Source organism: Harpia harpyja, chromosome 4, assembly GCF_026419915.1.
Source record: "Harpia harpyja isolate bHarHar1 chromosome 4, bHarHar1 primary haplotype, whole genome shotgun sequence".
Lineage (NCBI taxonomy): Eukaryota > Metazoa > Chordata > Aves > Accipitriformes > Accipitridae > Harpia > Harpia harpyja.
Window position 1 is genome coordinate 8,505,260 of NC_068943.1, and position 26,400 is coordinate 8,531,659.

General features: G+C 37.4%; 1 protein-coding gene across 1 annotated transcript in view; it reads right to left on the bottom strand.

Annotated features, from left to right (window-relative positions):
- Window positions 1-26,400, bottom strand: part of GPC5 (glypican 5) — a 732,586-nt gene that overhangs the window by 493,369 nt on the left and 212,817 nt on the right. Inside the window, 1 exon segment of the mRNA XM_052785786.1 lies at window positions 1,437-1,557. Within this exon segment, the coding sequence (XP_052641746.1) occupies window positions 1,437-1,557 (121 nt within the window).

Genomic DNA, 26,400 nt, shown 5'->3' on the forward strand with positions numbered 1-26,400 from the left:
GGAATTGTTCTATTCCACTCTTTTAGATCCTCACTTGAGGAGGAAACGACACAATTCCTAGTCTCTAGAGGAAAACAACACAATAAACTATACAGTGCAGATTTAATATCAAAGAAGGAGGGCATTCCTGATAGATGAAAGACCTTGAGACTAACCCAGTAAAATTTGCAATGTTTTTCTTTGCACAGTAATTTGTAGTTCTTAATTAAGTCATAGCATCTCTTTGGAAGGAAAATTGTATTCATTTTCTCACCATTGTAATCACCATTTTAATAGAGACAAAAGCATGATGAAACTGGAAGGCTATGAAAGATACTTCTTTTAAGGAGGAAGGAATAATGATTGCCTTTGAGTTTATATCTGGATGCCACTTCTCCCAGAAAACAACCCTACTTACAGAAAAGAAATTTTGGGGTTTTTTTTCTATTTCACCACTCTTTCCTTTGTTGTCAGAGAAGAGTTATTTTTCACAAATAGAGAAATAAGAACCAAGAGAGTTTATCATTAAGCTATCAGTAATATTTCAACTCCAGAAACCGTTTGGGAAACTGTATTTAAAAGCTGCCAAGAAGATGGAGAAACAAAATAAAAGCAAGTCCTTAGATGGAACTAAATGTACTAGGCAAGGAAGAGCTGTCTAATATCTCTAATTCTCATGTTTGGGGAACAAGGTAGAGAAGTGGAGTGGAGATCATAAAGGTGCCAAGCTTGCATGCCCTCCCTAAGTAGCCTCTCCTTTTACAGATGACAGGATACTGGGTTAGATGGGTCACTGACAAGAAATGCCAATAGAACATTTCTTACCACTGAGTCTTCAGATCAGTGGAAACTTATATGTTTAAACAAACATTTTGTTGTCAGCAAAATAACGGTTGGTTTCAGTAGAATCAGGTTTTTGTCCTGTAGTTCTGGCTATCTGTGCATAGCCTTAAATTTAGCGACTGACAGATATGTACATCAGGTAATGAACACCAACTCCTTCAGCAAGCATGCTATTCTTGTTCCAACTTCCTAGTTTTTCTATCTGGCATCTAAACAAAAAACCCTGCAGCAAGACTAGTTAAGAAAGAACCTAGATTTAGTAGAGGGAAATTATGTTTTATTGTGTTTTAAACATATGCTCCCAGTTTATATCCCTAAATTATACTGTTTGTGTTTCTGTACGCTTACTGCAATGCTGAGCTGTGGTACTCACAGGTACAGATGGCCCAGCTGCCAGAGTCAGACCTCCTACACTTATCTACCATATGCAAACCTTTTAATTAAATCATTTTTAATAACTGAAGTGAGACAGAGACCAAGTAGTGTTTTGCTCTTGACGTGCACTGAGCAGTAACTTGAATGAACAACTAACTTTTAATGTACAGTAAATTAATACTTTCACTACTAGAGTAGTCTTTAGTACTATACTGTATCTATAGGTAAAAGCAGCTTACCTGAATAACATGTTTCAGCTTGTCAATAATTTGACTTATTACAGGATCTGCTCCCTTCACTTTTACTTCTGGATTTGCAGACTGAGCTTTGATTCCACTGCCAACCACATGATGAGTATAGCTAGTTTAATACACAAACACACACACTTTAGTAAGTTATTCTACTCTCAGAGAGTCATCTTCTCGTTCGTATTAACTCTCATGGCACCAACATTCCACTTTAATGAGATGCATTAATTTTGTGCACATATTTTTCACAGAAAAAAAATACAGCATAATGTAATTACTACATTCCACAAAGTTGTATTATTTATTACAGCTTTAATTTTACTACAAACTTTAAAAAGAAAAAGAGTTATCTACAGTTTGAAACAAGAAACATTCAGCTCTATGCATGGGGTTTTTTGTGTATGCAAAGAATGTCCTCCAATTTGGTTTTGCTAAATACAAACTACATGGTGATTGCCTAAATGTATGACATTTCAAGTTTTTAAAAAACAAATTTCAGATTCTACACACACTATGTTCAGAACTACACCTGAAGTTTCTTAGTATTTTTGTGGATGCACATGCAGACAGAATATTGCAGGACAACAGCCAAGTTGTGCATAAATTATTTAGCATTATGTAACTGATATAAGTACAGAGTAGGTAAAAAATTTACTTAATAGATAGATATGTAAAAAAGAACCAATAGAAACCAGATATATGGTTGTTCAAGAAAGAACTGCTGTAGTAAGTAGAACATTGTTTCTAATATATCAAAACTCAAAATACAGAGACTAAAATTAAACACCTAGCAGAATTCTGTGGCTTATTAAGATGTAATTCTTCATTCTTCTTCCCATGTTATATGTAATACTCAAATTGTGCAAGAAAAACTGAATATCTACCTTCTCATCACAGATACTGTATATTGTGCAAATACCCTCCATATGTTAGGTTTCATCTGCATACCGTACAAGAGGATAGCTCTATATATCTCTGTCTCGAAAATATTTTGCCAGCTGTTATGCTGTAAGAAAAAGAAAGGAAAGAACCCTATCAGGAATGGAGTAAAGAAATGCCTAATTCCTGCCTATTAGATCTGCATATGAGCATAGACAACAGAGCATATTCAAATTTTGCATAATCTGTTTTATTAAAAACATTGCAGGTCCTCTTAGCTCTGCAGAAAACCTTCCATGTATGCTAAACAATGAACGCTGTTCATTAAAACAAGGTTGCCACATAACAACAATATTTTGGTTTTGACCTTTGCTTAAATATCACCTCAAGTGAGACTGAGGATATTCCTAAGGAAGCATACAAAGACGCAGATGCCATTCCTAAAATTACATTGGCCATGCTCATAGGTATGAATTAACCCTGTCATATAAAATTACTCTGTTTTCCATAGGCCCCAGAGAGCGCAATTTGCCTTCTATGTGTGTGACAAAAATTAGTAGCTCCTTCAGGCATTACAAGACAACACTTTTTGGACTACATGTTCTGCAAAATACTTCAAAAGTGAACTAATTCTAAGGCTCAGCAAAATTTTCCCAGACTTCTAAGGTCCCAAACTTTTAAGGATCCAGCAGTCTTTCATCACTTAAGTCCTTTAAAGCATTCGGTTTCACACAGTAAATACTAAAATTCTAGACCTTCTACATACAGCTCTGCATGTGCTATTTAGGCCAAGTGTACTCTCTACTTCTCCTGCAAGCAATCAAGTCCACTGGAAGCAGATATAATATCAAATTTAAATTCAATTATGCATCAAGATATCACAGCAATGATCACCTAGGATTAGTCACAAGTTAAAGATTTCAGCTTTATTCATTCTTCATTTGAGAAAATAGTCAGCTGTATCCAATATTCAGGACACACTGTATCAGCTAAAGGTAAATACTAAAAATAATAAGCTCATTACTAAAAGCCATTATGGAACCCTTTGCTGATTCACTAGCCATACTATTACTTGGAATGGATGTTAATGCTGCACAATCAGGACAGCAAGGCTTAATGTACTTAATGTAGTTCACTGGAACATGGTAGTTGAAATGAGTTTAAAAAAAATCTTCATAGCACTGTTGAATACATTGAATATATGAATGGCTCATATTCTTCACAAAGTGGTATTTTGGTTTATAGCAGACAGCTTTTTGTGCTGTTTTGTAGTGATGGGGCAATTTGCTAGCTTGTAGTTATGGAGTAAAGCTTTTTACAGGGGTGTGTACAAAATCTGCAGCCTGCCTGCTAGACTTGAGGGAATGTTTAACATAGCAATTTGAGGAGGGTCAACAAATCTTCTGGTAGCTTCTAAGGATAAAAAAACCCCCAAACCTAGAAACATTCTCCAAGGCTTTCCTCAAAAATCCTTCTTTCACAGTCATTTGTCTAAATCAAAATAGATAATTCAATATAGAATTCATTCCTTCCTTTCCCTTTCCAGCTGAACAACACTGCACTCACCAGATGGACAACTGGTTTAACTTAACACACTGGTTTAATGCAACACAGCAATTTCTCTTCATACTGTAACTCTATTAAAAAAAAAAATCTTAAAGGTTATTGCTATCCTTTCTACACACTGCTCTCATTTTCTGTTTCACAGCATGTGAAACCTATGTTCTCACTTTCTGTCACTCAGAAGTCTTCAATTAACACCTTTTTCCAAATGCTGCAAGCCCAACTATTACACATTTGCCAGTGAACTACATAACTATGTGAAAAAGATTACTCTTTCTCTTTTTTTAATTCAATCGATGATACTCCGTTGTCTAACCATGCAGGAAGAAATAAACCATACACAAGTTGAGACTTGCCTAGGCTACAATTTTATTAATTTAGCTCATCTGGGAATCATCTGGCAATGACTCGTTCAAAGCTGACCATCATTTCTTTTTCAGCTATTTCCACAACGAAATCCACGCCCTTGCACAGCTGGTATTTACCGTAGTACTAAATCCTTTCTTTCACGTGAGGGAAAGTAGCTGGGAAAGTAATACTGTCTTGTCAGTGGACCAGATATTAGGAGTTTCAGTTGTGTTCCCCAACCTCTTTAGAGCTGTCATCCTCTAAATTCCTCTTCAGCTGTGGTTCATAAGGAATAATTGGATTTACTTACCAGTAAAAAGTGTTAGCAATTAATTTGGTTGTCTCACTCCCACTTCTAGTCGTTCTGTTATAGAATCACAGAATGGTTTGGGTTGGAAGGGACCTTTAGAGATCATCTAGTCCAAGCCCCCTGCCACGGGCAGGGACACCTTCCACTAGACCATGTTGCTCAAAGCCCCATCCAACCTGGCCTTGAACACTGCCAGGGATGTGGCATCCACATTCTTTTCATATTCTCTCAAAGGTAAAATACATACCCTCCCCATGTAGAGGAGGTCTATTATCTAATATTAAAATTTCTTTCTAGGCAATGATTGATTCTCCTTTCTCACGTGAAAAATATACCCTTTTTTCTGATTTACACATTTTCAAAATTGTCAACCCTGTGTGGCCCAACAGCTCTTTGCCATTTTGGGTTGGAAGCTTCAAGTTATCCCAGAAGCTTGTCCATAATCCCTTTGAATGTTCTCTCAGTTCTCATGATTAAGGCAATTCTTATACAAAGTCCAGATATTCTTACCCAGTAATACTGCCTATAGCAAATATCACTTAACCTTCACCTCTTTTGCTCACTTTGGTGAGAAAAACATTGCTGCACAGAAAACAGATGTACAGTGTGAGTGGGCATGCTCTAGTCTGGGAATACCCCTGTCCATTCTTCTGCCTGCCCTCGCAGCTTTGTAAAGAAAATGAAAGTTTGGTAAGCATTTTCTTCTTTTACTGTCACTACCAGGCTACTTTTTCTTCCTTTCAGGAAGGAAATCCACTCAGTCACTTACCTGTCAAAGAACCTACTCGCATTAGTTACCCAAACTGCATCCTTGCTGACTGCTCGGAGGTGGGGTTTGCTTTTTCCAGTTGAGAGTGGGGAAGGATAAGAAGCTGAAGCAGAGGTGACGTGCATCGAAGCAATGACAAGCAGCCCACTAGTGCTTGATAACACCACAACTTTAAGTCTGTTAGCACTGAACGACTATTAGATCATTAGGTATTGGTAGTAACAACCTCCATATTACTTGTCCTTACTTGCTCTGAGCTGTTTAGCACCTTTCTGTCTACCTTCTTTCTCATTCCCGACCTTTCTCTCACCCGCAGCCGGCATGATCCTTTCCAGGTCTGACAGAAGAAGTGAATTTCTGATTCCCCCTGCCTACCGCTGCCTGCGGGCCTCCTCACCCTCCACAACAACATTCCCAACCAGAACAGAGCACTTCTCTACCTAAAATCTTCAAAAATGCACTGCTGTCCCCAAACCAGTTCAAAACCTGTTCTGTGACAACTGACACATTTCAGCCCATCCTCCTAACATTTTTGTCTGTTACTGGCCCCAGCAGACCCCAAATAACACAGAAGATTACATTCATAGAAAAAACTTTGGGTCCAGGACTGGTATAATCACTACTCATTTCAAAGGCTTCTGGTTTATTCTTAGGTCTTCTAGATGTTTACCACATTCATATGGAAAATAAAGAGTTAAATGACAAAAATTAAGATTCATTTGGATGGAACAAAAAGAGTGCAATCCCATTTGGAAGAATGGTTTTCCCCAAACGTATTGGATTTGCATGACAAGGTTTTGGTAGTGGAGGGGCTACAGGGGTGCCTTATGTGAGAAGCTTCTAGAAGCTTCCCCCATGTCGAACAGAGCCAATGCCAGCCAGCTGTAAGACGGACCTGCTGCTGGCCAAGGCCGAGCCCATCAGTGACAGTGGTAGTACCTCCGGGAAAACAGATTTAAGAAGGGGAAAAAAAGTTGCTGCGGCACAGAAACTGCAGCCGGAGAGAGGAGAGAGAACATGTGAGAGAAACAGCCCTGCAGACCCCAAGGCCAGTGAAGAAGGAGGGGCAGGTGCTCCAGGCGCCGGAGCAGAGATTCCCCTGCAGCCCATGGGGAAGACCATGGTGAGGCAGGCTGTCCCCCTGCAGCCCAGGGAGGTCCACGGGGGAGCAGATCTCCACCTGCAGCCCGGGGAGGACCCCACGCCGCAGCAGGGGGATGCCCGAAGGAGGCTGTGACCCCGTGGGAAGCCCGCGCTGGAGCAGGCTCCTGGCAGGACCTGCGGATCTGTGGAGAGAGGAGCCCACGCTGGAGCAGGTTTGCTGGCAGGACTTGTGACCCCGTGGGGGACCCACGCTGGAGCAGTCTGTGAAGAACTGCAGCCCATGGGAAGGACTCATGTCGGAGAAGTTTGTGGAGGGCTGTCTCCTGTGGGAGGTACCCCACGCTGGAGCAGGGAAAGAGTGTGAGGAGGAAGGAGTGGCAGAGACCATGCGTAATGAACTGACCACAACCCCCATTCCCCATCCCTCTGTGCCACTCAGGGGGAGGAGGTAGGGAAAGCCAGGAGTGAAGTTGAGCCTGGGAAGAAGGGAGGGGTGGGGGGAAGGTTTTTTAAGATTTGGGTTTATTTCTCATTATCCTACTCTGATTTGATTGGTAATAAATCAAATTAATTCCCCAAGTCGAGTCTGTTTTGCCCGAGAAGGTAACTGCTGAGTGATCTCCCTGTTGTTATCCTGACACATGAGCCTTTTATCCTATTTTTCTCCCCCTGTCCAGTTGAGGAGGGGGAGTGATAGAGTGGCTTGGTGGGCACCTGGCATCCAAATTTCACAACACTGTCTTTGTGTACCAGTTCACAGCATAAATGATGAACAACATTTTTCATATGATGTTGCATTGCTAAATGATGGTGGTCTCAATATAGAGCCCCCAAATGTGAATACACTCAACATACTAAGGTAAATAAATGCATATGTTTGCATTTTCCTGTTATTAGAAATTCTAACCCATATTAAATTTGTTTTCAGTGCAAGGTGATCTAGCTTTGATCAATTGACATTAAAAACTATCATTTAACTTTGAGTCTTTTGTAATTACAGGCTCTGAGAAATCACAAGGCAGGCTGAAAACACTTTTTCTTTCTTCAGGTGTATAAGGCATTGATAGAGCCTTATGAAGTATTGCTTTATTGATCCTTATCAGAAAAGTAAGATTATGGAAGTCAATCTCTTTTTGTTTAATTTGCTCTCTTGCTGCTTGAATTGATATCTTTTGCATACAAAAATTATAAACTTATTGTATGTTGTTTTATTTTCCACATATCATTGTGTTTAATTAACAAATGTCTATAAATCTAACATCTTCAAACATTCTAATGTGAACTAAATGATCTGTCAGAGCTGAATGGGCTATTGGGAATATGAGCATGGTACACAAAACTTCATCCCTGCAGACTTACATTTACATGCAAAATATGTTTCCCTTGAGTTGAGGGAAAAATATAAAATCTCAGACTCTTGGTTTGAGAGACTTCATTCATTATAAAGTTTTAATACAGCATTAATCACTTTCTGTTTCTTTTACTCCTAATGTACAAGTAATGGAAAAAACATTTTAAGGATCCCCACAGAGGTAGGCTGACTTGAGCAAGTGTTGCTTGAATTTGAATCCTGAGGAAAAAAAAAAATGACTAATTTCTTGCTAGAGAAGTAATAGACCCGCCATCTGTGCTCATTTCTGTACAAGCATGGTAATGTATCACATCACTTTAATAGGCAGACTTGGTCCCCAAGTACTATTCATTTTCATCAACACTAGGAAAAAAAACAAGCACCAATGTATTTGTATTCTATAAACATGTTTTAAAGTGATGAATAACAAGGTGCCCATTTTCTGAGCTCAATACATGAATATTCATATAAATTTCCTATTACTCTCTATTGTACCTATAAATACTGTCGGTGGTTTTACATTTGATTGTATTAATATCTCTGTTAAAAGAGAAGATCATGCTCTATTGGCTATCCCTGATTTCTTGGAAAAACATGCATGTTTTCCAAAATGGAGTTGGAAAAGCTATTAGAAGTAATGAATATATTAATTCTTGTAAGAAGCAGCCATTTTGGACATGGTGCTTAAGGCAGATCTGTACCTCTATATCCCTCCAACACAAATAATCTGTATTATATTGTGATGACAACAAATACTGATACATCATATTTATTGTCAACAACTGATCATGATTTTCCATTCCTTCACACTAGCTTTGTAGAGCAACATCAACATAGAATAGCTGAAATAGAGTAAGAAATCAATGTTAAAAATGGGTCTGAGCCATAAAGTTTTGATCTAGATCCAAACTTCTCCAGAGCTCAACTCCCAGTACTAGTAGTGTTTTGTTTCAGACCTGTTACTCTTTAAATTTGCTGCTACTTATCATTATTGGCTGACATGCCACCAACGACAGGTTTGCAGGGGAACTGCACATCATCAAACACCATGGTGTCTTATTGTCTTTTTAGTGAAAATGATTGCTTTGAATAAAAACAAATTAACTCAGAGCCACTACAGACGTGAAGTTTCCTTTCATCATAGATCAGACTGTCAGAGAACTTAGGAAGTCTCTACGTACATTTCTAGAAAATTATGTTTCTGCACGTCCTCATAATCCTGAGAATTTCTGCAGACAAAAATGTAGTCACAGGTCAAGATAGTCACCTCCTTCAGTTACTGGCAAATAAAAAATTAACATCAATAACAGTTTTTAATAATAAAATCCATTTATATATATATTTATGTAAGTTTATATATATATGTTTATATATACCGAAACACTGTACAGACAAACAGGTAAGAACTGCCCTCTTCCTGATGATGCTGAAAGTAAGAAGTGAAAGACAGAGGGACTAACTTTGCCTTTAACGTTTTCAGGTTCACTAGCACAGCAGGCAAGCAAATCCAGAAAAAGAACAACTGAGGATACTGAGTGGGATTCAAATTTGCCGCTTCTTCCACTGCTTGGAAGAAGTGATGTTGAGCTTCTTTTAGGCACTTGGAACATGTTACAAGTGGGAGATTAAAGTAACAAAAGGTGTATTATCACAGCAAATGCTATTCTCCAGAACAATCCTGAGCATTTTAGCAGTCAAGCCTCTCCCAAGAAACCTGGTGACGTGCTGCACTTTAGCAAGCTTAGCTGTTCACCCATCCTGACGTCTCTCTGCCAGCTGCTACCATCACCTTCTACCACCGCCTTCCTGGGCTTTTCAGTGCTTGGCTCAATTAGACTTTATCAAGAGTTACTCAGGAATCTCTATGTTAAGTTGTCAAGTTACAGGGTCATGATAATGAGACAACCGCGCTGGTTGTGAAGGGCTTAATCACCGGGGTGCATTGCCTTACCTCTGAAATACTCCTGTGTGTCAGGCAGTCACACTGCTGTAGGAGGTTCCAGTGGTTCAAAGCTGCCGCAGCTGTAGAGATGCTGCAGCTGTAGAGACACTGCCTTTTCGTCATTTTGTGGTAATAGGATTCTCACCTCCATTCGCAATATTTCATCTCAAATGAAATCCTTATGGGTCGCATTACAGTAATCTCCATGAGAGCAAGCAGACAACAACCACTAACTCCTCATCTGGTAACAATGGAGAAATCTCTCCATTGACTTAATTTTCTGCATTTGAAACTAATTTGGTATAAATGAAGAAATGCTGATTTTCATCAGCTGACTGTTTGAAGCAAGCACTGAAATCCTAGGGAAATAGATTGAAACTAGGTGTTTACTTCCTGTGGGTTCTTTTGGAAGCTCCAGAGAGAGAGAATATAATATACAAGAGACCAAATAACTTAATTTTTAAATTAATCTATTTATTTACTGTGTTTGTTCTCCTGTATTCATCTTCTTTAACTGGCATTGATACAGTAACCAAGATGCAACTTTTGCAATACGCTCCTCCTTCACAAACTGGATTTTCTTGTTTGTATGTTCTAGTTTGGAAAACTAGGCATTCATGTACTGGCATTGCTAAGGGATTTGTTTTGTTCAGCTTCTCATGTTAATTGAATTCTAAATTACTTCACAGCTTAGGCTGCTGGCACTTACAAGTTACAAGCAAGCACCTGTATTTATATAGTCTCACTGTGTTTAAGAATGGTAAGATAGCACAGTGTGCCCGCTACATTTTGTTTTATTTCAAACTTGGGATATGATTTTTAATAACTCCTTCTCAGCTTGCTTGCTTGCTTTACGATTGCTGATAATTGCTGTTTTACACCTGCTATTGCTAGCATCTTCGTCACTGCTGGACATTTCAAAATTCTGGGTAACTGTTAATTGAGAAATTAACAATTACCTGAATACTAGTAAAAAGTAAACATGTGTAGCAACAAATGAGTAAGAGTGTTTAGTGATGCAAATTTTAATTAACAAAGCTGAACAAATCAAAGAATCACTGCAATCATAAAAAATGCTTAGCGCTTGAACAGGTGTGTTTGTTGTTTTTGTCTAGTCTTACAAAGTTTTTTGAGAGTAGATATTGTAAAGTTAGCTTCAGAAAACTTGTCAAAAATATTTGACACCTAATTATCAGAGACAGTATTTGTAGTAATTCTAGGACAGATTCCATTTTTCCTAGACATTTTCAATACTTTTTAATTGATCAACATTTATTTTAAAAGGAAACAAAATGTCTTTGAATTTTTCAATGAAAATTTATTTTTAGATCTGTAATTTGGTATATATTTGAAAAAACTGATTGCATATATACTTGTTAAATTTACAGAAAATGTTAAGTGTGGAAAACAACTGAGTAAAAGGTATGTTATTTGTGCTTCAGACAAAAATACGTTCCTGTAATCATTTAGGCTAAAACATGTCTAATAAAAGATTATTTTTGATCATTGACCAGGCCTGCCTTGTTAAAGGAAAAAATAGCAGGTCAGCCTTTGGGCTTTTCTACACTTGAAAACTAAGAGACGTGTCTTTGCAATACTCCTTTTAAAACAGGTATTTCATTAAAAACTTGCTTATTTGGAACAAGGTTCATGGGAATAAGACAAATCACACTGAGTATGTAATAAAGTAACTATTACAGAGCCTTTTGGAATATCTCTTTTAATGAATTTCCAAGTGTGACCCCGACCTTTGTTATTTTGTACAGCACAAAATCTATCATCTCAATAATTTCCATTATGTTCTAATCCTACAATTGCTCTTCTAAAGCTCAAAAAAACCTCCAACAATCTTTCATGATCTTAATTTGAACACCAAAATTTTTAAGAGGATTTTATATATAGTGGTTGGAAGCCAGTTCATCATAGTTTTGATGTTAGCTGTGTCTTCCAAAAATAGGTTCTTAACTAGCAATAAGAAGTGCTAAAGGAATAACTAGATGTCCCAAAGGCTTCATTAGGCAGACAGGTCTCCCTCTGGAGACTTCCAAAAGCACCAAACTTCTCCAGTTGCTATGTATGGAACACTTATTTAGAAGGATTGTTTTACTAAGCATCTGAAACTCAGTACAGGATGTGTGTCTGTTAAGTAAGACTATCCTTTTTGCAAAGAATGCAACTTCTACTGAAGTGAAAACTACTAAAGATCAATGTTCTTCTTCAGAAGAAATGCTATAATCCACATGCTGAAAATTCATGTTTTGAAGCTTTCCTCTACCACAGCAAATAAATTCTGATCACACTTAAAGATTGATCAGTAGCACAGTTGTGAGGTACTCTATTTCAAGTTAAAGTTATACAAAATGTTTTTAAAATACTATCTTTTCCTGCTGATTTTCCTTTTTGTTTTTCTTGGACATCATCTGAATGAAGTAGTCCACATTAACTTAAAGAATTCTAGAACAATTCTTCCCAAATGTTATCAAAGCTTAAATACATTTCCCTGTAAATGCTGTTATTTCCTACTGTAAAGAAAACTTCTATATCATGTTATCAACATCGGAGAAGTTTTTTTTGTTTTGCTTCAAAACTTAATCATTACACTGTTTCAAAAGTTCAAGAACTTTTGAAGAATTCTCACTTGAAGGATACCATGGAAATTAGTCTTCTTGTCAGTTAATGGTAACCACTGTTAACAGTTATCTATGTGTATGTATCTCAGCAGTATGTTGCTGAATTCCAGAGACACTATTCTTATATGTGATGCAAGAAGAATGCCACAAAGAGTGAGACAGAACACCCCAGACAACAGCTCTGTTCTACCAAACAGAACTTAAACTCTGCAGAGCATCACACACACACACTAGTGGGGGGAATTCCTCACTCTAACAATGTCCAAATTCTCCATGGAGGCAAAAGAAAAAGCATCAGAGATGCAGCTACTATCAATCTGCAATGCACTTTAACAAATAAATGTGTTCTAGTAATTGCAAGCTCCGTTGAAGAGAAAAGAACTGAAGAGGAGCTTTGAGACAGATATTTCATTTAAACTAGGTGTCTTGGGTAAGTCACATGTTTAAAATTGAGAAAATAAATTCTTATTACATTAGAAAATAACTAAACAGCAGACATAGGCAAGCACACTAAATCTAGACAAATAAGGACAACTGTATCTCCTTCTTGTAGTATTCTTGAAATCTTCTTACAACCTTAATTCTACTGTACCTTCATTTAATGGCGCAAGGAAATGAGAGATATTAATTATCATAAACAAGCACATAAATGTTTACAGCAAATAGCAGGCAAAACAAAAGGAATTATCTTGGAAAAACAATTCAAACAACTTGGAAACACAAAGCTGTCAAGCCTAATTAAAACTGAGAAACCTGCTTCCCCTATAGGACACTAAAATATCTCATCTTGGAAATGGCAAAAGGGTCACGTAGCTATGGCTTTATGTAGGACACCAAACCGTGGAGACAGAAGTCTGACATTTCACATTTTGTCCAATGTAATGCTTCAGCACACAAAACAATGTATTCTCTAGGGACTTGGAATGCACCTGATAATTTTGGGACTGATACCTGAAACAGTGCTGGCACAATTAATATTTATCTCACAGCCACATGGGGACTACGCCACTACAAATCATGTCAAAGGTGCACTCTCACAAGCCATTCTTTGTTATTGAGTGGTTTGTTTTTTCTGAGGTAATTTATGGAAAATTAGCACAAAATGACAGTTAAGTTATGGTGAAGGACTATCAAGCAGATAATAAACCTGAATATGATTATTGACAAAAGAAGAGAAGGTCATTCAGCAAATAAAGGTCAAATGAAGGAATCAAGCTAAGTTGCTGTGCAATGCCAAGACTGAAATGCTAGTTCAGCAAATTCACTGACATGAGCCACTCGATAGATCTTTTCCTGTTTATTCTAAACAGTGAAACTCCCTGTGGCAGTGAAGCTGCTTTTTACTAGCCCTTTCTGTTGTCAGAGTACACTTAGAGTTAGCAAAAGATTGGTAGATTAATAATAAATCAATGTAAGTGGCCAATCCATCTCTGTGGCTTTGGATTCATTGTATCTTCCTTATTTATCTGAATGTGCATGAATGACGATGCTGCAAACTAGGAATCAATGACATGTATCCGACGCGTGATGCTTTTCGCCTTAAATGTTTTATGACACCTATGTGCTTAATATTGTGTGGGGTGGTGGGGCTTTTGGTTGTTGTTTTGGCAGGGTGGGGTTCTTCACAAATAAAACTCTTTCATCTAATCTGTTCCCATTTTCAGTACTGTTAAATCCTAGAGAATATAACATTATCTTGAGGAGATATAGGGTGCATCCAGTTTTACACTTACCAAAGCATGCTTATTTCATGTACATCTGTGTGGGAGGAAAATCAGTCCCCAGCTGTATTACTATACAATTTGGGTTGGTTTCATTTTTATACAAAAGATATCAGGCATTTTACTGAAAAAGAGTTTTCTCAGCAACTAGAAGTTTGTTCAGCTAGCAACCCGTAACTGTTTTCTTATTTCACAGCTTTATTATTCACAGCACCTTTGCTGGATGCATGTGTATTACCTGATTTGCAAAATACCTGCATTGCCTCTTCTCAGAGCACAGTGAATAGCTCATGTGAAGAACAAATACAGAGTTATGGATCAGAAGCTCTACAGCATGCTGTATTTTATTAAATAATAGAAATAAGCATTACAGTATAAAGCCAGTTATGTGCCAGTGTTACTTAATCTTTATGGGAAATTAAGCACTTTCTAGAATGCCGTATTTTACCAACTGCAGTTGAGTAAAGGTTTCATTCTGTACTGGTCCTGAACCAGCCTTATACCAAGGTAAATATAGTTGCCTTAACCTTTGATGCTTTTTACCCTCTATGACAGGCATGATGGGTAATTTTTAAAGTATTTCAGGACAAGTCACAAAGAATACGGGCTTTAAATAAAGTCATATTCAAAGACAGTGGCATATGCATGAAGAGCTCTAATTTCAGACACCACTTGTAGCAGAGTAATCAACTGAAGTATCTGGAGAAGGCTGAAGGGTTATCTGTGAAGCCACTAGGAAGGTATTTGAACTGGCCTATTAAGACATGTATCCTTCATTTCAAATTTTGTTAGACAAAATCATATCAGTACCACAAAAGCATATTTTAGATGGACATTTTAATATCAGACAGAATAGGAATAATGTAAACACTATATGCAAAGCACACCACGGTACAGGGACATAAGAAGGGATAAAAACACATTTGGAAATGCTTCAGTGTTTTCTGCAACATTTCAGCCCAGTGGTTCTTGCATTGCTGTATGATGTAGCACCATCTTTTAATGTTTCTTTAAAAAGATGAACTCATTCTTTACCCTTTGTGGGTACAACCAATAAATATATGAGCTAAGAAAGCCTCCACAGCTAATGTTAAATTCTTTAAAGATCAGGATTTTATTGGAGGCTTAAGAGCTTTAATAAATTTTTGGTTTTCCCTTTCTTCCCAACCACCCCTTTTTGTGTCTTCTTTTCACAAATTTCACTTATCACATTGAATTATTATTTTCCTTTAGATATAAATGAGTGGATGTAAATGCATTTATTTTCTCTTCAGTGGATAAAGGTTCACGGAACAACAGTAGTAAAAATATTTTTTACAGGAGGATAGGGAAGATCATATTTCCAAGTCCTAATGAAAATAATTGGCTCCGTTTTATTGTCACATGAATCTCTGTAATAGTTCTTTGTTTTGCCCTATTGTGACAAAATAACAATGAAAATGTGGCAGTGACTCAGTTTTTCCTTCTCCCCATTCACCCAAATCCTAATAAAATAGAGACTTTAGACAAATGTGACATAGTTTTCCCCTGAGAATGCGCCCATAAAAAGAAGGAAGATTACAAAATGATTATCAATTGTATTCCACTTACCTATCTTCAGCTATTTAAAAATAAGGCATCTATTGCCTAAGCATCTATTGGCTAAGCTTGCCCTACAGAGTAGAGCAAAAGAAAGAAAACAGAGAGAAGGGCCTCTTGAGGGAAATACAGCACCTGCTGTAGGATGAAATGATGACTTGCCATCTCCGTTGGACATGCCTCCTAGACTACTAGTCTAGACACAATACTGAACTTTTAAATAACTAAACTGAAATGAGATTGCATTAGCCCTGGGGTACTCATTGCTGAAGTCATAAGCTTCCTGCAGAAAGACTATTATTCCCTCTGGTTTTCAGTTTTCCATTTGTAGTCATTGTAATTCTTACTTATCTGTATCATGGAAGATAGCATGAAAAGAGAAGACTTAAATATTATGATGTGTCTAGCTATTGCAGTAATGTGAACTGTATACCTTAGCATCAGTACGATGTCAAAGAACTTCGCTTTTTTTCTGGAACATGCAGTTCAGTGCATTCTAGAAAACAGTGCAGCTAATGACAAGCTTTTGTCTTCCTTTTTGTTCCTAAAGAAGCTCAAAGTATTTCATTAGGGAAATATTCAATAAAACCTGAAAAATTGAAGGACAAAACTTATGAGAAATTTATACACATTATAATGGACTGCTGGAAGCTAAAGCTCTTCCTAAGAAAAGGGTTCCACTTTCTTCCTTTGGGATTGGAAGGAGAGGAAGTCTATTGTCTGTTCTAAGTTTGGAAGCTCTGTGTGACTGCTTAGTATGCAGTCTGAAGGGAGAATCAATCTAGGCGAGGCTATTCTCAGAGATTTGATTTTTAACTTCACTTGTGATATTGCCTTGGTTACAGAAATTAATGTCAAGTAAGTAACAAGGGGTTCAAGGATAATGTAAGTCAAACAGGCTATCTTCCCTATGGGAAAAGCTGTCAAAAGAAGACAAGAAAATGGGGTCAAAGTGTTTCCAAAAACGTTCTTCAGGGAAACAGCACCCTGCAGCAAGTATTACATGTCTGAAAATATTAAATGAATCTTGTGTTGCAAAAAAATATATAATTCCTATGTATAGTTATATATTTGTATGTGTATGTATATACATAGATATATATACAGACATGTACATTTCTGTTATGATCTACATACTGAGCCAAACGTAAGTATCTCTGTCCTGTACCATAGACCCTAATGAAATGATCAGAATATTTATGAAAAATGGCTGGATTTTAAAAACATTGCAATAATGAGGACTTTCACTGAGAGAAAAAAAACATGCTTCAGTATCATGGGTCTTGGGAAAGTAAGGTTTCACTTGTGTCTCTACATATTCCTGATTTAACATTGAACAAGCACCTGGAAACTAAGTCTTCAACACAACAAGAATGTTGCAGTGACATTTTAGTCTTATGTTTTAGGTCATTGGCTGATGTCAGGAAAACCACAGCCTAATTTCTTATGCAAAATCTCTGGAGAGAGATCAGTATAAGAAAGGGATTCACAATGGCTAGCACAGTCAGTTTTGGTAAACAGGAGTTAATAACTTTCTTGAGCTAAACATTATTTTGTCTTTATCAATACACACAATCTTCTAGCTGCCTAAAAATATTTCTCTTCACTAGGCTGTTTTATATAAATTCTATTGATTCTGTGGAATTTACTTCATTGCAACTGAGATGATTAAACATAATTATTCAGGTGACTGATGTGCCTCAGATTTATTCCATGCTGTAAGACAAGAAAGAGTGGATACAGGAAACTGTCCTCTCTGTTGACAGAGTGTTAGTCAGTCAGTCACATCAGTAGGTCATTCATTTATAGACTAATTTGGCCAGAGAGAAAAAGGACTGTGGTTTGTTGTTAATAGCCACGGAGGAAATGGAAAAAGATAAAAATTCCCTTATCTTTATACAAAGGTACATATTCTTTGTTTTACAGTTACTGGATAAAATGATAAAATATTCATGACAGCAAAAACTGTGACTTTGACATCTACTTCCTAGCAAGCCATCCTAATCATTAGGCTAGAGGACCACGGTCATTCCTGCAATGTTTTTTCAACTCATGAATCTCAAATTACTCCATACAAACTGAAGAAATACCAGTGGGACAGACTGAGAACTGCCTTTTCTGATGGCTGCAATGGCCTATATCCCTGTGGATTTTGAGACAACCAGTGGCCCTGAACACATAGGCATTAGAAATGATCCATACTCCCTACTCTGGTGGCATGTTTCTAACTGCTGAATTAAAGGAAGCAGGAAACTACCTTTATAACAGCACCAAACCCTCCTTCAGTATTCTATTGTGGTTTTTTTTTTCATAAATGCATCCTAATCAGTTACATGTGCTCTGATAACACTTAACAGATTGCATATTGCATATGAAACAGCCATATCTTTCGAATTGTGAAGCCCAGAGAGGTTGGTGCTTGAGCTGGAATTCAGCTGTTCCACACTCTTATCCCTGAAATAGGTTTTTAATAGCCAAGGATGAAACAGACTTGGCAAACAGTTTAAAGAGGAAGTGCCATATACAGGCAAGTAATAAATAGATGGAGCAGCATGAAGAGCCATGCAACCTTCTGATGTATGGAGGGTTGGACTAGAAACTGAGGAAGAAAACAGAGTAGCTCTGAATGATCAGGCTGCATCAAAGAAGCAAGACAAAGTTAAGTTCATGGAGATTTTTGAAAACCAGGATAGTACATTTCATCATTATGGATTTGGATCTAAAGAGTAAAAATGAAAGGAAAAGAAAAGTAGAATTTTGAGTCCTTAATATAAGGTATTCAAGTTATCAGAGCACAAATATATCCATACTTAGTTTGCGTTCCTGGCAAATATCCTTGCTGCCCCTCCAAGTCTCTAGCTTATAAAATGAGATAAGTAGTTCCATATGTTTGTTGGCTCAGAGGCCAACATATGGGTCAGCAGTAATATATGGCTCCGAAGCAATTGTTTTGATATTAAAAAATGAGATTGCTAAAGGAGATGACCTTATTACTCTAGAATTTTTATAAGTGCCACTTTAGACCCATTTCAAATAATACACATGCAGCCCCAATTTAGAATGTAAATTTTGTATTATATTTATAGTGCTTAAAATGAACATAATATAATTTGTCTATGAATCTAAGTGATAATAATCTCAAGGAGCATTCGATCTTCATTTTACTCAAAGTCTGATGTGACTAAATCAGCTGTCTGTAGAATCCACTGAGGTGAACAATAAACCGTAAGGCAGATATTCAGTATCTTGTAAGAAACTGAATTGACCATCAGTATTTTCAGTAACACTTCAGAATCTGTCTAGAATATACAATTATTTAGGAATACATCCCTTTTTGTTAGCAAGTATTTCTTAACACAAGATAATGTATCTGCAGCTTCCCTGAAAAGAACCCGGGGGCTGACACCAACTTGAACATGAAACAGCAACATACTCTTGCTGCAAATTGGGTTGCATTAGGTGTTGCCAGCAGGTCGAGGGAGGTCATCCTTCCCCTCCGCTCAGCACTGGTGAGGCCACACCTGGAGTACTGGGTTCAATTCTGGGCTCCCCAGTACAACAAGCGAGACATGGACATACTGGAGAGAGTCCACAGAAGGGCACAAAGATGATGGACTGGAGAATCTCTCCTATGAGGAAAGGCTGAGAGAGTTGGGACTGTTTAGCCTTGGGAAGAGAAGGCTCAGGGGGAATCTTATCAATGTATGTAAATACCTGAAGGGAATATGCAGAGAGGAAGGAGCCAGGCTCTTTTCAGTGGTGCCAAGTGTCAGGACAAGAGGCAATGGGCACAAACTGAAACACAGGAGGTTCCCTTTAAACATCGGGAAACACTTTTTTACTGTGAGGGTGACCAAGCACTGGCACAGGTTGCCCAGGGAGGCTGTGGAGTCTCCATCCTTAGAGATATTCAAAAGCTGTCTGGACATGGTCGTGGGCAACCTGCTCTGGGTGGCCCTGCTTGAGCAGGGGGAGTTGGACCAGATGACCTCCAGAGATGCCTGCCAACATCAACCGTTCTGTAATTATATGAATGTATAGTTACTCTTTTTTCAATACTTGATGTTGAATTGTGTATTACATTTTTCACAGTGTTACTCACATATACATTTCTTCATTACTGATCAGTAATCTTCAGACCAGTCATTGCAACCATGTGGTAACTGAGATTCCCCATCGGCAGAAAAATTATGTTTTTATGTCGTAAATTCTATTTCAGATTAGAAGACTATAAAAAAATGTAGGCTGTTTATTTTATTAAAAAAAGATTTTTTCCTGAAAATTCTGGGCCTACTACCGACTATTTGGCTACTTTGTTATTAATTAAGACAGTCAGAAAATTGAACAGCCATTCACAAAGTAGATCACTTTACAGTTTATTCTGCTCAGTGGATTTGAGCAGAAAATAATTTTCTTAAATAATAGAATGGGATGCTAAACAGCCTAGGAACTTTGCTTTCTAGTAAACTGCCAGGCAAGTTCCAGAGATGAGGACCTACCTACAGCTGAATGATTTGTTTTGTAGAGTGGCATCCTTGCCAGAGTAAAGTGACTACCTCTGTATCTGGGAGGTCAATGGCATAGAGAAATGGCCTGTCAAACCACACAGGTACTAAGAACAACCCAGAGCCCCACAAATCAGAAGAGAGAGCAGAAAGCTGGTCAGGGCAACAGGATTTCCAAGGGACAAGACCACAAAGGAAAAAATTAGGAGTCTATGAATGTTTCATTTCTGACAAACCATCTTTCTCCTATAAAAAACTATTTCATCAGACAGCTTTTGTTCATACTTACCTACTGCTAATAACAATCATATATTAGCATATCAGCTAGTTTGTAATTCTGTGATTAAGAACAGTAACTGAGATGCATAAAGATCTTGGTGAAAAGGTTGCACAGAGCAGAAAATTAATAGTGCCAGCTCTCTGTTACACTTTCAATGTTGGCCATTGAGTGGGCCAGACTCTGTGGACGAATTAAGTTCTTTGGCTGCAGTTCAATCAGACATTCAAATACTTGAAGCTCAGTGTTAAGCATAACTCTTAAATTCTCCCTGAATTATCTTAAACTCTCCTATATGCTGTCAAACACTACCTTAAGCCCTCCAGCAAAGCAGACATGAGGTTTGATTCAATCCATCCAACCTGAAAGCAGTTTTCCTAGTGGTAGTAAAGACTGACAGCAAGTTCTATATATAAAAGATGAAAAAAACCTCTGAACCCAAAAGCATCACTGATTCATAATTCTCACTTTGCTTTATGAATATACTGAGGATCTAACCAGAATCTACACAGAAGGAATTAGAATAAATTCACTAGACAGAAATAATCATATTCAAATCATATTTCTTTTCAGAACCCCTGGATTCCCTTAATCTCAGGCTTGTTCTCAGAACTGCAGGGTGCATACTTTTGGGAAAATACCTACATTTGTGTGCTATTAATGTGGTCCCTGTCTCAAGGCCCTAAATACTTTTTTCAAAAAAATAAGTTAACAGTGCATATTTTCTGCTTGTATTTAAGGTTCTCACTGTGAATAAATCTACCAAATAACCTTCAGAGTAACTAGCAGATCTTTAGAAAACTTCATAATATTGATGCAGTAATTTTCAGAATGCAAATATGAGATAAGGAAGTCTCATTTCTGATTCATTCTCTAAAAGAGGGATTCCAGAACTCCCTCATAAGGAAAACTTTTGTCCCTCAGAAGAACATCACTTTGAATTCTGTATTTTTTCCTCCAAAAGTTCCCCAAAGCCTCTGGTTATTACTTCATTTTAATACTTTTGCATATGCTTCATGGAGATCTGAATTGTAACTACTAGGTCTGTTCAGTCTTTTGTTTATTTGTCCCATATGGCTAATTCTACTTTTCTAAAAACACATTCTCCTCATTCCTGCTCATGAGTTTTTTCTGCATTTCATACCTGGAAATAAGTATTTTTTGTTTATTTCAGGCCACCTGGTCTTCTTTCAGTATATGCGTGTTTACTGCACAGCCTCACTGGCATAGCCTTGAAATTTTTCTGAGATATGTTCTCATTTTCTCTGAAGAGCATGGTAATGCTTGCCACTCTAAAGACAGCCAAAATTCAGGATAGCAGTATTCTCTTATTTTAGTTCTTAGTAGTAGCTGAGGAAAAATCCCACATTGTCCCCAAAATTCCTATTTGTAGACCTGAAAGCTCATGGAAGGCTTTCACTTTCCAGATCAGATTTTGCTCCTCAATAAAAATCACACTGGCATTGCTCTTTACCAGACTGCTGCTACACTATTCCTGGGCATGGTCTGAATAATTTTTAAGAACTTTAAGATTTTTCACCTTTTCTTATACCCAAAGGGCAGTTTATTGTCATATCTTGTTAAATAATAGAGGTTTGTGACCAATTGCTGGCCATAAGCCCAATGGCACTTACGGTTTTTGAGTCCCACTATCTTAAAGCCATTCTTCAGACTTTGGGGTTTCCTCCACTGAATTTATATTTTCCTTCGGAGACTGCAGTCTTCCAATAAAATACCTGTTGAAACAACAGTATTCAGACCATTTAAAAATATTTACATACAAAGGAAGAAATACTTTTTTTTTTTTTTCTTGAGCATCTTCCTTATAGCATAAAGCCTGATTCGACTAATTATACAAAAGACATTTTACTTTGAAGTAAATGAAAGCCTAAAACACCAACAAGAGTTATTAGGGAAACTTTATCACAAGTACTGTGAAGCACTGGAAAAGGTTCTGGAAAAGTTGCGGAGTTCCTGTTTGTGATTTGATGCTGCCAATCCTGCCCTGAGTCTGCTGTAAACACTCTAACAAGGCTTGGAAGCAGCAGTTTCATCTGAACTGCTGAGCTCTACACACAAGACAATAAGGCAAAATTCTAACGTGCCCATTATTGTGAGTATTATAGCAACGAGGTCTATTACATCAACCTTTTTGGCCACTTCCTACATAATCTTGAGTGAGCGTTGGGATGTATTTTTCATTAGGATGCATCTTTTCAACCGATGTAGAAAGAACACAGTGAAAAAGTCATAGAAAGAACACTTGGGTCAAAGTATTCAGGACACATCTCAGAAATACTCATTATTCAGGTCATTGATTTTGCCACTTTGTTTTCAGAATAGGAGTGAGTCACCAAATGGCAATGAATAATTTTTTCGGCTTGCAGCATTCACAGAGAGCAGTATTAATACAATCTATATTTTCTGACATAATCAAGACCCAATCTTATGCTCTTCATTCAAAGGAATTTTCAATTTATGGTCCTGATCTTTCAGTGGGTCTATTCAAAAAGGCCTCTCTCCAGGCAGATAGTGGAAAATGCAGACCTCGATTGCAAATAGGATTATTTTTGTAATATCATTGTTTTGGACATCTTAGACAAATATTGAAATAAAGAGGAGCTGATATATCCTGATTATATGATATGACTCCATGCAGGTCATTCTAGTTATTCTCGGTATTACAAAAACTTAGTATTATAAATCCCTGAAGTACGGTGGGAAAACCTAACATGTTTAACCATAATTGTAAACTAATTCTAACATTAATGTATTCAGCAGTTTCTAACATCTATATTGAACTTGATAGTTGATTTTTACTTATTATTTAAATAAAGATTGCACTCAAATAACAATTTGACATAAATTAGACATAAATTTAACCCTTGGATTTGTTGTTTGGGGTTTTTTGGGTTTGGGTTTTTTTTTTTTTCAATATCTGTGTAACCTTCACATGAGAACTTCTCTAATTTTCAGTATTACCCTCTGGGTCTTGCATACATTTTTGCCTGTGCTCTAAGTTGGATGGGTGCCAGCCAGCCTTGATCTGAGAGTTGTGAGCTTAAGCTAATACGGTGATCCTAATGAGTGTACAGCACCGTGCTAACAAAGATGCACAGCCTTCAGATTGAAGCTTGCTGGCCTTTACCCAGCTCTGAGCACAAGTAAAGTGAGTGTAGGTTTGTCTGCAAAAGGCCAGAAAGATATGCTGTGACTTGCAATAAGCCAGATTCCCTGTACTTCATAAAATGATCAAATTTGGCACAGTCAGGTGTTGAAGGGCAAGATCTCTGAAAACATCTGTGGCTAACGTTTGAATAAATATGGCACATATCAAGAGACCTTTGTTGACATAATAAGACTTCTAACTTTACAGAAATGCAAGAAGGAAAAATTAAGTCCCAGTGAGATCTAGGAAACTGGAAAGCGTCTACTTGATATAAGAATTATACATACAGCTTTTTTTTACCCAGAGAGGCTATGTTAACTGGGGATGAGGTACAAAGATAAAAATGCTTATTCATTAGAATGTGTGGACCTGATATCAGGACTACTTCACAAGTGGACATTTTAGAAGCCACTTAAGTTAAAATAATAATGGACTTCAATTAGACAACATTTTATATAGATTCGACAAAAAATACAGTTGAATGGTGTGTGTATATCAGAAGAATGTAATTCCCTAATTTCATACTTATATGGTTTAGACATGTTTGAAAAATGAAAAATTTGCAGGAGAGAGAATATGACATAGGCAGTTATTAGAAATTATATTTATACCATCATGACAACCCATTTTGTCAAGCCACATTACAGGAGAAAACAAGATTTTGTATGTAAGCATAAATAACAGGACTTGAGAAGGTTTTGTTTGTTGCTGTGCATTGTTTTTTTGATGGAAGGTAACAGCTTGACACTCAAAATAATGTTAACTCATGACTTTGGATTTCTGCAGTAAGAAACCTGTGACATTTTACAATAATTTGAGTGACTGATAAGACATGAATGCAGCAAAAGTTCTTAGTTCCAGCTAACCTAATCAGAATCAGTTAAGAACTTCATCAATATTAATTCTATTGATGCTGCCACTTCTGTTACATACAAAGAGGCAGTTTTCCTATTCTCTGTTGGTTTGCCACTATATATGTTTGGGTAGTGGGAAAAAATGGCACAAGATTTTTTTTTCTTTATGTAAGCATGAAGTCAAAAAGTCAAAATACAGAAGTTTTAAAAAATGTGGTATGAAAGAACATCATAAACAATCAACTGTGTTCTTTTTCCACTGATTGTAACACTTGCAGATTTTATACTATCGACATCCAGTTAAATAGAGTTCCTTATGTTTAGAGCAAAATTATGTAAGTTTATGCCAATCAACTTCTTCATACTTAGTAGGCAAAAAAATGCCAGCAGATTTTGACTACTATTTAAGTGCATAATCCCAGGAAAGGTACCAAATAAAATATGCATCTATTTAAATGCAGAGAGATATTAAAATTCCTTCTGTTTCTCACAAACTTCCTACAGTGAAGCTTGTGATATCTTGTGATGTAATCCTATGACATTTTCACCATCTAGCATACACACAAATTGTCCAATACCCACACATACAGTAAACATGTACATACTCGGGGAATGCACATATATATTCAAGAACAGACACATATCTCTAACAAACTAAAAATATGGCAACTGATCAAATCCCCAAAGTGGGATTTTACACACCATTTCTTGGGTTAGTCTGCTATAATGTACTGTTAACAGAACAAAGTGTAGAATAAAGCAGTCAAACAGTGATTATAATATAGAGTAAGAAAAGACTTTTGATCTGCTTAAAAAACTGGCATTATCAGCTATTAGCTCTCCAGTGGGAGGTCATTATCTGGAGGTACATAGGCCTGGGTTAATTCTGCCTTACTAAGTAATTGGTTGAAAGTGCTAACGCTATATGCCCAGTTGCCCGAGAGTCCCTCTGTAGTCAGTGAAGAGACAGAGGCAACTTTGAAGGGAAAATTATCCCATGTAAGTCTGTTTCAGCTTTTCTAAGTAAGTGCCTCTCTCTCCACTTGTGATGACCAACACCCCCCCGCAATGGAAGAAGACTCAGAGGAGACAGGTGAGAAAGATGAGCTCAGGGAAGAAGGTAAGGAATGACCACCAGTCACCGTAGAGAAAGCTGAACTTAACACACAGGGGACTGGAGGGTAACCTTTGTTGCAGATATACGGCTGTACCAGCACGTCTGCAAGTTGCATAGAACAGCCTTCCATGAGATAATTAGTAATGTCTTCCTGAGCTAGCCAGACCAGCGCGGGGTGAGAGGGAAATATATACATGATTCAACCCAACATAAAAGTATAAAACCTGGACAATTAATGAAAGGAACCTTGAAGAGAGAAACAGGCTTGAGTTGGCTTTTACCTATATACTCCTTCCCAGTGACTGGGGACACCCAGTGTCATGATGGTGAGCGTATAGGGACCAGTAATGGGAATCATGTTTGTATTGTGGTTCAGCTGTATATTGCAATCACTATATAATGCTTGTTTTGTGATTTCACTATATTGCTGTATCACTTTGTCAAATCAAAATCCCACGTAATGCCAAATATCTTCAAAGAAGTAAATCTGATATTGAACATTAAACCCTCCACCTGTGGAATATCTAAAAGAACCTGGTTGGACAGTATCAGACTCTGACACCACTGAACACAGGGAGGCAGCAGGACACATAGGCTCCTTGTTTAGGCGACAGGCGAGTCTTTTAATTAATATTTGATGAAGGAGGGCCAAATGAGATGTTCAGGATTCAGGTCACTGGATTTCAAGTAGCATGGTGGCTAATAGGATTTCAGGGACTACACGTAGCTGGGTTTGATCAACACAGTATGGTCATTTAGGAAAGAATATGGCATAATCACATTTTGAGCAGCATTTTTCCAAATGGGTGTCTCCCTATATGCCACGTAAACTGGTAGA